Here is a 13,533-nt window from a genome sequence, read left to right as displayed (position 1 = left end):
GAGAAACAAATAAGAAAAAAATAGATAAAGGAGCTATTCAACAAGAAAGAAGACAGAAATAAAAACAAGACAAAAAGAAGAGAAGCGAGATCATAATACATGGTTACTTACTCCATATAAAAACTCAACCCAGCACAGAAAGTTTTATTGTAGATACCTGCCATGTCTCCTATTGTTCATTTTTCCATTTAGCTATTTTGCACATTAAAAAATAAATGTGGCTTTTCAGCTTGAAAAAGTATTGTTAAGATACAGTGCAGTTGAGACAGCAAAAATTAGTGTGTTTTGGTAAAACTATGGGAGCTACATCCAGTTACCTGCTTTACAGACAGTGCTATAGCTAGATTAAAGTTCAGTAGCACCTTAGAGACCACAAGTATACTGAGAAAATTATATGGAGTCTTTTGTAGCAGATTTGTTTGGCTTTCACCAGGGAAAAAATAGAGTACATTGGGGATGAACCATTGGTCATTTATGTTGTATAGGACCATTCCAGTGTTCATACTTACTGGGTACATGACATTTGGGGGATACCTCTATTTTTATTAAATCAACAAATAGTCATATTCATGATATATAGTTAATTATAGTGCTTATTCCATGTCATCTAAGTTAGAGATCCCCAGTATCCCTGACCCTAGTAATTTTGAGGGATGGTAGCAGATGTACTCACAAATTCTTGCTGGGTAAATACATGGTGGCATGCCCTATAACAAAATGGCTGCTGGGGAGCATGCAACATTACTGCCATGATTTCTCCACACCTCATTTTCTACTTTTCTCAGCTGGGGTCAAACTTAGCATATTTCAGAGAGTGCTTACCATTACATCATACAATTCATATGAGGCTGGCATCTATGTATCTCAGTAATTACACGTGGTTGCCCTATGACTAAACTAAATGCAAACAGAGCTACTATCACTTCCTAGTAGGTTGTAACATTTTTTCTTTCACCTGGCATAACATTTTGTTTTGTACTGTCAAGATGTGAAGCCACTAGATGCTCTGTTCTCTCACAGGGCATATTTTAAAAAGAAAGTCTTTCCACATGAATGTGATTTTATATTCAAACTGACAAATACCACTGATCACAGCTCCAAAAGCTGCCCATCTGCATAGTGACAACAACATGGGACAATAATTGTGCAGGGTGGCAGTAGGTATCTCATCACTGCTATGCAGAGGAAGTGGTATTCTTCAGCAGTGGAAACATGGTGTGTGAGATAAAGGAAAAATAAGTGACAGGCAAAGGGTATGATTAATTCCATCAGCTCCCAAACTGCTTCATTCAGCAGCTGTTAACTGAGGTGTACAAGCTGGCAATCTGTTAGACTGCGGGAATGGCTTGGGAGGAGGAAATCTCTCACCCTAATGTATCAATAAATGTTTAATCAAAGCAGACATTTCTTCCACACCATTTATAAACATCTTTTCTTCCTGTCTTTAAGTTGTGAGAGTACAAACCTTGTCTGATGTGGCTCATATGGTTGCCTCCAAGTGGGACCAGCGGATCTCCTGGAATTATAACTGAATTTCCAGATTACAGAGATCAGCTTCCTTGGACACGGGGAACTTCAGAGGCAGACTATGGAGTGTTGAGATCCCTCCTTTCTGAAACCCCACCCTCCCAGGCTCCACCCCTCACAATCTCCAGGAGTTTCACAGCCAGGATTTGTCAACCATACAGGAGGGAGAGAGGGTCTGACTGTTCCTTTTCCCACTTCCTGTGCTACCATAACAATGAATTGCAGGGAACTCTACTGTTAGCCAAGCTCAGGATCACAAATGTCCCATCCACTCACAATGAATTTTCTTCCTCAGAGTTTTGGGTATTGTATGAGAATTGTCTACTACACATTCATTACAAGGACCATAGAGACCAGAGGACAGAAAATTCCTTTTATACATAGAACCTTATGTCTCTTTCACTCTCTCATCTATCCATTTATATCTTATTTTCACTGCAATGTGCTGTTTATATAGCTTTGTTGAGAAAGAAATGCCCTCTGAGATCAAGTCATTGAGTAGAAGTTGAGGCTTATTTGATATCAACATTTCTGTGTAATACTTAGAACCATAATTTGAGATTGAGAAGGGGCATATTCCATACTTGCCCAAAGGTACCGCCTTTACAATTAGGGGTGTGCATTAGGCTAATCTGAGCCAAAAATACACCTGGGGCATTTCCGCACATTAGCAAAAATAGCATTACGCCTGCTAAATGGTGTAGTGCTAAACATTATCCTGGCCCCTCCTCACCTTTTTGTTGCCTTGCTCTAGTCTGCCATCTGTTCATGCTTCTCACCCTCCATATCACCTGCTGAAAATGGCGGAAGAGAGCAACATGGTTTACACACAACTCTCTTGCACCTGTCAATCAAGCCAGGCAGCCAATCCCCTTTCTCCTTGTTTTAAAGGTCCCACAATGCCCACTAATTTAAACGTCTATGCATCTAATCATAGAAACATAGTGCTTTTTTGAACACTACCGCTTATGTTACGAGTCTTGATACTTTTAAAAATTAATCTCATTCCTGGGGGGAGAACTTTAGAGAGGCAAGCTTTATGTAACAAATTTGGGGGGAAAACATTTCTGGCATCGCCTGAATGCTTGTCCACCTATTTGTTACTCCAGGAAGTTATACCTTTAAAAAAATTAATTCCCATCTCCGGGAACAATGGAGAGGGAGATGGGTGTGAGAGCAGGACGAGGCAGGTGCCTTTAGCGTGTTTGAGCCTCCATACCTTCCCTCTGTAGGTTGCCTGCTGGCTGCTCTCCTGTAGCTCACGCTAAATAGGTTGGGGAATCTACATTATGTGATTCCCCAAGTAACACTTTAAAATGGAGGATGTAGCCAGCTGGACATTGGTGATGTCATATGGAGGGGCCGGAATATAATGACTACTTAAGGTAAGCATTTCACTATATTTAACGGGAGCAGAAATGCCCCTGCTCTCCCCCACAGTTTTGGACTAATAGCAGCTGTTTCCTTCTCTCTTATTTCTTTAAGGTATTTTGTTGAATCTACTGAAAGTGTTCACAGAACATGTCTCCAAAGTAGATCTTTCCCCTCCTTCCCCTTTCCCAAGCTGCCTACCAATTGTTCCAATTTTGGGATAAAAAGTAGCCTGTTTGAAGACAGAGGTGTAAACTTCTTCTGGTGGATCCAGTTTTGCTGCTGCTATTTAAACACCTTAGAAAGAAAATGTTGAAACCTTCTGGCACAATAAAAGTTCATTGCAAATCAAAATTTAAAAAATATATAGTGGCACCTTAAAAGTAACATCATTTATTTCAATATGTGCTTTTGTGGATCACAGATAGATAGGTGATGGAAACACCATACTAGGGAATTTTTACAGGACAGGTTGATGAGGGAAGAGTCAAGGCTTGGTATGAATTACACTATGAGCCCCTCTGTGACCCATGAAGACTCAGATTGAAATAAATAACCTTAGTGCCACTGGATTTTTGTTTTATTTAAAATAATTTTAGTAAAATGGTTAAAAAAACTCAGTTCCCCTACATTCAGTCCCACATGAGGTTAATTCTACAGAGCCTGTTTAAAAAATCAACCATGCAAGAAGATAAATGGGTGGGGAAATTCACTGTGACTGATCCATTATTGTATTTATGATCCAGCCTTTTGCCAAACTAGAGAAGTAGAGGTGCTACTAGATTTCAATAAAACCAAAAACTTAAAATTATGTTTATTTCTTCTGGTCCTACAAAACTGTAGCTTATGAGGCTTCTGCCGAGCAATATGGTCTCTAAATCCTGTCTCTAAATCCAGTCATCTCCTTAAAAATATCTACAATGGGAAGACAGGCATTGCACTGTTCTATTGTCTCCTTTTGAGCTCTATGATCCCTGCCCACAATGGGATGCTGTGGAGTAATAGGTTCAGAATGTACATAGCTCAAGAGTGGAATCTGGCCATAAATATTCAGTGTGGTAAGTATTTTAGGTAAACGACTTCTTAATATACAACACAATCTATTTCTGAAGGGCTATGAAGCACTGTCATGCCACCTTGCTGGAAGTATCTATCGATTCCTCTATCACATGTTTTTACTTTATTTATGAGACTCTGATTATGAGTCCCTGGCTCCATTTCATGGATGCAGTGTTAGGTTACAGTCCTAAAATTACTCATGCGTAGATCCCATCAAGACACTGGGACTAAACTGTGTGTAGCAGGTGGCAAGGTTTACATCCTGAATTTGGGAAGCACTCTGGGGAAAGTTTTGTTCATTGAGCAACATTTGTGTAATGATGATCCAGTTGGTGGACTGATACCTAGAGTAAAGGTGGCTTCTGTTGTGGATGAGCAAACCTGACAACAGAATCGATTTGGCAAGAGCTGCACACTGACAACATCTTATGCGGCTCCCCTCCCCCTGCCCCACGCAGACACTCTGCTCCCCAGAGCAGGTGGTGTTTGAGGCATGCAGAAGAACCTCAACCATACACCACTAGGATTTCAGCGAGAAATCATTTCTTTTTCTAAAACATGGACAAAAATCAATACAAAATTTAAATAAATAAGACTTAGATTCTGCCCCGGGAAAGCAGTGATCCAAGCTTCCACCTTCACCAGCCTGGAGACTCACGCCCTTCATTTTCACTACCATTTCTTGTCTGTGGATGTTGAGGAAGGGACCAGTGGCTCCTGAGCCCCACAGGCAGGTACCACGCTAGACTGTCTCTCAAGTCAGACACTGTCTGTGTGTCATTGGAGGAGGCCTGAGCTGTAGCTGAATCCATAACTGCTAGACAGTGAGAGGCGTTGCTCGTGCTCCTCACTCTGCTCCGAGGTGTAGCTGGGAAATGTCTGTGCACGAGACACCTTCATTGAGCCAAGACTGTGACCTGGAAGGAAGGGGAAGAAAAAGAAGTCCATTCTTAAGAATAGCCACTGGTCATATCTCAACAGTTTTACATTTACTGAATTTCTATGGCATAGAATGATACATGTTCTGGAAGGGGTGGCATTTCAAAAAGACTTACTTCAAATTTAAAATATTATGATATGCATAAAAGTGGGAATTGTCAATGCTTTATATCTTGTACGACCGTAAGAGCAGCTCTGCTTCTATAAGAGTAAGATTACATCTATAAAGTTATACAGATGACATAGAATTCTATAAAATGTACAACCATGTATTTTTGCACACGATACTGAAAATTGATTGCAGGGCTATGAATGTTAGAAAATGCGAACAATTGTGGTGTCACATTAACAGACTTTCCACTAAGATGGGAGTAGTTAAGGTCTAGCCTTAGTTTTGCAAGCCTGTCACTTGGAGCTTGGAACACAATACAGCTGTAGGGTTGGGTGCAATTGCTTCTTGTTTGTCCAAAGGTGGAACAGAAACTTCTCAAATGTGGAAGCATCAGCAGACTGATAAGGTACAGGACTACAGTATTAGTATTGAGTAGCATCTCAGGTCAGGTATTCAGTTCCATGGAAATAGTGAGTCTTGAATTATCACTGGATTCTGTATCCATCTTGCAAAGGTAGCAGAAAACGCTGCATGCCTGGCTGCCTTGGGAAATCACGGGCAAATCAAAATATGCAAAGAGAAAAGAGTGGTAAGTAGCAACAACAAGGAAGGAAAAGTAATGTCATCAAGCAATGAAGCCCCGGACTGCATTTCCAGCGGCACTGTCATCTCCTCCACTCAGTCTACCATACTGCTTGCAAAATGAGAATTGATTCTTCGTGCATAGCTTTACAGTTTACTGACTGGGTTATACCCCTGTTAGCTTTTGAAACTTTGAGTGTGATGTCAAAGCTTTGATGCCTGTTGTCTTAAGGAAATGTTTGCATTCAATTGCCTTGCAAATGGGTAATAAGCTACACCAACAAGGGCTTGTTTTTCTTTTGGTATCCTATTTGCTGATGAGAAACTGAGGCATAATGCTCCCAAGAGAGTCCATTTGATAAGCTTACAGCAAACTGCCCAATTAACTCACAATGCAATCCTATGCAATTATTGAAACTGAAATCAATGGTTTTAGAGAAGAATAACTCTCTGTGAGATTACACTGTTAATGGGAGCTTCTTTGGAAGAAGTCATCTGCCCTTAGCTTTTATGCTTGGAACATCAGCTACAACAATGTCCTTTCAAAACTGTGAACCATGTCTCCATCTTATTCTGAGACCTTTAACAGTCTTTTAAGGCTCTTAATGCAGCCATTTTGTTTGTTCTATGAAAATCTGTAAGGGGAGAAAAAAAAGCAGTGTTTGTTTCTTTGTTTCTCCTGGCTACAGAGACAGATTAGTGCATATATTCAAGGCCTCCTTAGTCAGTTCCACTAATCACAGACTATGCCTGTGATGCTAAACTCTGATACGAAGTAGAGGAAGATTATATATTACTTTAGGAATTATTTAAAACTGAAAGATGGCCAATGGGTCATACCATTAGCAGTCAGTCACTGAGCTGTGTCTCGATTGCATGTTTAAAAAGGCTAAATTCTGTTTGGAGAAAATGCATTGTTATAATGCAGTCTGCACATCACTTGCTTTCTCTGAATATGATTTCTGTACTCTTTATGGTTCAAAGTTGTGTGTGAACTCACTCAATTTGAAATTGTTATATTCAAGATAAGAGAGTTTGTGGTGTTATATGGGATAGTCATTTTTAAACTCATGGGTCCTGCTGTAGTCACCAAATACAAACAGGCAGGTAGGAACAACCATCCCTTGAAAAGGAAAGGAAGGACCAAACTGCTCTGGACTTATGCTAGCATTGCACCATCTGGATGCACCATCTGGAGGCATCAGAGACAGCAGAACCCACTCCTATAGCTGTAAAATGGCTGGTGGAATTGTGGAGTCCTGCAAGGCTTGGTTGCTTCACAGGAAATAATGGCCTCACTGTTTCCTCAAGATAAACCTAGGCTTTATCTGCACTGGCCTTTTTGGCCCCCTTAACTCTGATTTTTTTTTTTTAAAAAAAAACCTTCATCAACACCTTATTTGATTTCTATTTTGATCATCAGAAAGGCCAAAGCTGAGAGTGAGCTAAGATTGGCCAGGGAAGCCCATTGTAACAATTAAAGATTTTTCAGTTATGTGAGGAGCAAACGTAAAGTAAAGGAGGCAATAGGCCCACTGTTGGGTGCGGATGGACAAACTCTAACGAAAGATGCAGAGAAAGCAGAAAGGCTTAGTGCCTATTTTACATCTGTTTTTTCCCACAGGTCAAAGTGTTTAGGCACATCTAGAGATGGCCGTAGCCAAAGGATAGTGTCTGGGTGGCAGGTTAACATGGATAGAGAGGTTGTCGAGAGGCATTTAGCTGCACTGGATGAGTTCAAATCCCCTGGTCCGGATGAAATGCACCCGAGAGTACTCAAAGAACTTTCCAGAGAACTTGCACAACCCTTGTCCATCATCTTCAGAACCTTTTTAAGGACTGGAGATGTCCCGGAGGACTGGAAAAGAGCAAACGTTATTCCGATCTTCAAAAAAGGGAGGAAGGATGACCCAGGAAACTACAGACCAGTGAGTCTGACCTCTGTTGTGGGGAAGATAATGGAGCAGATATTAAAGGGAGCGATCTGCAAACATCTGGAGGACAATTTGGTGATCCAAGGAAGTCAGCATGGATTTGTCTCCAACAGGTCCTGCCAGACCAACCTAGTTTCCTTTTTTGACCAAGTAACAGGCTTGCTGGATTGGGGAAATTCGGTTGATGTAGTTTACTTGGATTTTAGTAAAGCTTTTGACAAGGTTCCCCATGATGTTCTGATGGATAAATTGAAGGACTGCAATCTGGATTTTCAGATAGTTAGGTGGATAGGGAATTGGTTAGAGAACCGCACTCAAAGAGTTGTTGTCAATGGTGTTTCATCAGACTGGAGAGAGGTGAGTAGCGGGGTACCTCAGGGCTCGGTGCTCGGCCCAGTACTTTTTAACATATTTATTAATGATCTAGATGAGGGGGTGGAGGGACTACTCATCAGGTTTGCAGATGACACCAAATTGGGAGGACTGGCAAATACTCCGGAAGATAGAGACAGAGTTCAACGAGATCTGAACACAATGGAAAAATGGGCAAATGAGAACAAGATGCAATTTAATAAAGATAAGTGTAAAGTTCTGCATCTGGGTCAGAAAAATGAGTGCTGGTAGATTAAAATATTAAAATAAATAATTTAGATGGACTTGAAATTCCATGTTTATGCCCCCATTCCCAAATGGAACTGATAATCTAGAAGAAACAAGGTAATAATACCAGTGTTCATCCTGAATTCTGTGTTTGAAATTCATATGGATTATTTTGAAGTGCACACTTCTAATGTCATGTTCTACCAAACTGACCATACAATCCAGATAACTGCAGGAATCAATGAACTTAAGTCAGGCAATGAACTCCTTCCTTCCTTCCTTCCTTCCTTCCTTCCTTCCTTCCTTCCTTCCTTCCTTCCTTCCTTCCTTCCTTCCTTCCTTCCTTCCTTCCTTCCTTCCTTCCTTCCTTCCTTCCTTCCTTCCTTCCTTCCTTCCTTCCTTCCTTCCTTCCTTCCTTCCTTCCTCATGCATGTGCACATACTCTCTCTGTATCTCTTTCTGTCTCTGTCTCTTTCTCTCTTTGTATAGCCAGGGATTATTAGGCTGATTAAACCCAAAGGCAGCCCTTGAATATATGGTACAGAATTCCAATAGACTGATTCCATTTTTACTATTAGATTTTACAGCACAATGGTCACAGGCACAGGAATCATACAGATACTCAGAGAAAGTTTTCCACTACACACATCTCCCAGAAGAGAAACACTGTCTCACTGTGATATGACAGACAAGCAAAGTTCAAGAGTGAAGAGACTGAGGGTATATAATATGGATACAGATGCATACACAGAGACACTTAGCCTTTCCCTAGAAACATTACTTTACCCAGAGAGTGATTAAAATGTGGAATTTGCTGCCAGAGGATGTAGTGATGGCCACAAGAATAAACAGTTTGAAAAGGGAATTAGATAGATTCATGGAGGATAAGTTTATCATGTCTATCAGTGGTGACTGAGGGCGATTTCCATATTCAGTGTCAAATCTCTGAATCCCAGAGCCTTGGAGCACCATCAGGGGAAAACCTTGGACTCTTATGTCCAAAGGAACTGGTTGGCCACTATGTGAGACAGGATGTTGGACCAGATAGATAATTGATTTGATCCCATTAGTGCTCTCCTTACATTCTTACAAGTGCATTGCAGACAGGAAGGACTTAATTGCTGCCCATTCTGCCAAGATGTTTGTGCTTCCCTGTGGCAATAAATTACCAAGGCTGCCTATTCTCCTGCAATGTCCTTGTTCATCCTTAGCTGGTTCCCCCTGCCCCAGTGCTTCAGATTACAGCAAATTATGGGTGGGCAGATAGAATGAGGACAAGTGGTAAAGAAACATATGGCGCATGTGTGTGCTTAGCTCTCCAATCTCTACACTGATATCAGCACTTCCAGTATTTCAGAGACCGATTCTATGTGGAGGTGTAAAATTTGTGCTGCCTCCTGCTTGCAAACATGCAGTTGTAAGCCATGCTTGTAAGCCTCCTCATGGGAGACCCTTCCCACATTTTCCCTCCACCACATTGTGGCTTTTTGCTTCGTGATGAGGCAGCAGGAAATGGAGATGGAAGGGTGGGAGCAGTTTGGTGCACGTACACTTTTGTTCCAGGCCTCTGGTCAAATACATTTTGCAAGCTTTTAAAGTAATACAAAAACTTGCAAAGACTGTTTATCTGAGGGTAAAGTAGGTTGAGTTGCATATACCATAAGCAAGGATCCAACTTTCAAATCCTTTGACTATCAACCATTTCCCTTCATGCTGAGGTTTCTCTCACTAGTTTAGCAATAAACCTTCTGTACAACAACCTAAGCCTAGACAGCTGGCAATTATATTGAGCAAGTGTTCATTCCCAGTACAGAAATTTCACTTCTGCCATTTATTAATAATGTATATGATGTTCTTTACAACAGAGAATGTTCCGTATGCTTGGTTCATGAGTCTGTGCGAAAGAGAGGTCATACCTTGCCAATAACTGAAAACTATCTGGAAAAGTATCCTAATTCCAAATTAAAACAAGCTTATAGTCCAAAACTGGGAGGCAAGCCTTGTATCTTGTATCTTCAATGGCAGTATTTTTTGTTGAGCGAGATAATTTTGCCACATAAAACACCAGACAACAAGGAGAAACCCCTTCCCAGCCGGCCGGGCAGTGAGGTCACCGGCTAAGAGAGCCGATGACCACGCTGCCTGGCCAGCTGGGAACGGCAGCTACCTGGAGGGAGGGGGGTCTAGCACGCTGCCTCACCACCTGGGAATGGCTGCAGCTGTTTACAGTGGACTTAATTTCTAGTATGGTATATATTTTAGCATTTGTATGGTTATCATTACACTTCCACAATTAAGGCAATTCATTAGCAGGAATTTGTTGTGGGGGTGTCCCAAACATCATTTTCTCCATTATTTCGATGTTACATAATAAGGGGGATGGTGTGACATGACATTTATTGAGAAAGTTACACATATACATAAATGATTTACTAGGCAAAGAAAGAAAAGTTAGACTAAGCAGTAGCAGTACACAGAGACAATGTGAGATCTGGATAGATCAGATTCCATTAGCGAATTGCAAGAACATTAATAGATGCTTGAAAAATAAGTCAAGGGCACGTGTACCACATCATATTCTCACTTAGATCTTGCTGGATGGTAAAAGCGGTATTTTGATTACCAATAACAGCCTTCATCTTGATTCATTTCACTAAGGTAATTTTCATTATCAGTGAAAATGCATACATATCAGGGGCAATGCAGAAAGGATTCACTGTTTTGGAGGGCAGGAGTACAAGCTTTATTTTTGGATGATACCACTGAGAGGGAATGTAACACAACACAATGGGAAAGTCTTCTAGCAACATTTAATTTTCACTGGTAAGAAATATTTTTTGAAAATCAATTATTACGGTTGCAGCTACTGAAAGATTTTTAAATACTTTTCCAGGATATCATTGTGAACAATGTGAAAGTGTTTAGACCAATGTTTACGCCGCCAAAGGATACTATAGTAAACACTATTCGTCTTTATTTTCATCATTAGATTTAATTGCTATATTTCCATTCAATAAAATTGTTGACCTACAATCACATTTGGGCCAATTCATATATTACAAGCACTTAAAGTCCTGAGCTTCCCAGTCCAGTTTGCACTGGGAACACATACATGGAAAGAGGTGAACTTCCCCTGTCCCGCACCAGTTTTCCAAACCTAAAACGGCTGTATGGGGCTCTGCTGGGAAATTTTCATTGCACATAAGTTCCCCATGAGATAGAAATGTCTCCCTGGGATTATTTCTTGCTAGCCAATCACTCCCCATATCAGGCCTACAATATGTAGAGTGCTTTGAGTGTGATGAACTAGAACACAGGTTTTGGGGGGAAATAGATTTTTTTTGTCTGCTGTGTACACAAATCCCATTTTGGCACAATAAATCCTTGATAGCTAGCAAGAAACTTTATTACGCTACAGAACAATGTTTGTGTACAAAATCTGGTTGTACACAACTTCAGATACATTGAAATAGAAGTTACCAGTCCATACATATGAAGAAGAGTTGGTCACTTTTCACTACTTGAAGGAATCTCAAAGCAGCTTATCTTACCTTACTCACCCCACAACAGACACCCTGTGAGGTAGGTGAGGCTGAGAGAGCTCTGAGAAATATGCTGTGATAACAGCTCTAACAGGACTGTGACTAGCTGAATGTAACCCAGCTGGCTGCATATGGAGGAGTGGGGAATCAAACCCTGCTCTCCAGACTAGAAGCTGCCACTCTTAACCACTACACCAAGCTGGCTCTTGGTGTTAAGGGTGAGCAACAAATGAGCATTCAGCATATTAAATTTTCAATTGATGCTGAATGCTCTTAACACCAAGAGCCAGCTTTGAGGTGGGGTGACTGGCTGTGCAATGTATCTTCGGTGTTCCCAAACCAGAGCAATAAATTCTGATTAACCTTTCTATTAACCTTTATATTACAGTCTATTATTTGTTGCATTACATTCAAATCTAGTATTTCAAATTGCAAATAAGAAATAATACAGAGGATGTACAGCTCTTCTGGCAGATTGGTGAGAATACAGATGGAAGGACTGGATGAGGTTAGCCTATATAATGATATAAAACCCCAATATCCCCATTAAGTCCTGCAGGTTCCATTTTTCTGAGTGTTGTAATAACTTGCAACTCTGCAATTTCCCTTTCTAGTTTGTTCCTGAAGTTCATTTGCAATACAATAGCTACTGTGAGGTCACCGTAATATTTTCCGATGTTCACGATGGCTCATCAGTAAGTAAAATGAAGTATGGTTGTTCTTATCATTTGCTGACAGTCTGTAATGGGAAATCTGTCTGTAATGTCAGTCTGTAATGGGAAATCTTTGGCATCTGTAATGGGAAATCAAGGTGTCACAAGGCCTTCACTATGCTCCCTGGGCTCCGTGTAGAAAGGCAACTCCATACCTATGTGTGTTGGCATAGACCTGCATATGTTGGCACATGGGAAACATTATTCACAGATCTGACAAAAACTTTGAAAAGTCACCTGTGAAACAACCTAAAGCTCTTCCAAATGTTACCTCAGCACTGAGTAACCAGTTTGTTACCCCTCCATTTTCTTCCACTGGGGATCTTTGTTGTTAATGTCAGTACTGAGGTCTCTGTGTCTGCGTGTGTGCCCACATTCTGGAGGAAAAATAGATTAAATGGTTGACTTCTTGTGTTAGGATTTAACTGTAAAGAAGAGATTGAAAATGGAAAATAGCCTTTTATTTTCATTATAAAACAACCATTTGGCATTTGAAGTCTGAACTAAAAGCCAACAGGCAAAAAAGTTTACCAGGAAAAGTGTGAAATGAGCATGAAAGGCAGAAGAAGGTGGCAGTTATTGAATGCTCCAGCAGAAAAACAATGATTTGCCCTTTGGAAGGAATGCCTAGAGATTTCACTTTATGAGCACTAACAATAAGAGGAAATATAAAGAGACATGGGGAAAAACGGCGAGCTATTAGAATGAAGGAAGAGAGATATAAAAATAATAAAAGCAAAACATAAAAGAGATCATGGGGCACTGCACAGTTCTAGCAATGATCTCTAACCAGAGAATCTAAGAAACAACACATTGCTGATGTTCTGCCTAAACAGATTTGTCATGCGTCTTTCCATTTGTATCCTTGAAAATTACCTTCAGTAACACCTTTCCAATAGACATCACTCATCAGCAGCGGCAGATGTCTGATACACTTTTCTGATGGTTTATATTCCATTTTCTTCTTGCCTCTCAAACTATAGTGCCACTGTAATTAACCAGCGGACTTTTCTCAGCTGTTGTATCTGATCAATGGAGATTGTAACAAAATTGCAAGACAGAAGTGTCAGCAGAGCCTGTATACCCCGAAAGAACGGGACTGTCTGAAAGCTGTGTTCTTTATCATACATGCTTCTTAAACAAATGTGTTAAGC

The 13,533-nt window shown here is 40.6% G+C and overlaps 1 protein-coding gene across 3 annotated transcripts in view; it reads right to left on the bottom strand.

Moving 5' to 3' along the window:
• Positions 1 to 117: 117 nt before the first annotated feature.
• DOK6 (docking protein 6) overlaps positions 118 to 13,533 on the bottom strand; it is a 195,911-nt gene continuing 182,495 nt past the window's right edge. For 2 of the 3 annotated variants that reach the window (XM_077352868.1, XM_077352867.1), the window contains exon 8: positions 118 to 4,874. In XM_077352868.1, the coding sequence (XP_077208983.1) occupies positions 4,735 to 4,874 (140 nt within the window). In that variant the 3' untranslated portion in view covers positions 118 to 4,734. The remainder of the gene's footprint in view (positions 4,875 to 13,533) is intronic. The other variant, XR_013234207.1, reaches the window with a different exon arrangement.

Source organism: Paroedura picta, chromosome 9, assembly GCF_049243985.1.
Source record: "Paroedura picta isolate Pp20150507F chromosome 9, Ppicta_v3.0, whole genome shotgun sequence".
Classification (NCBI taxonomy): domain Eukaryota; kingdom Metazoa; phylum Chordata; class Lepidosauria; order Squamata; family Gekkonidae; genus Paroedura; species Paroedura picta.
This window is presented reverse-complemented; position numbering and strand designations above follow the sequence as displayed.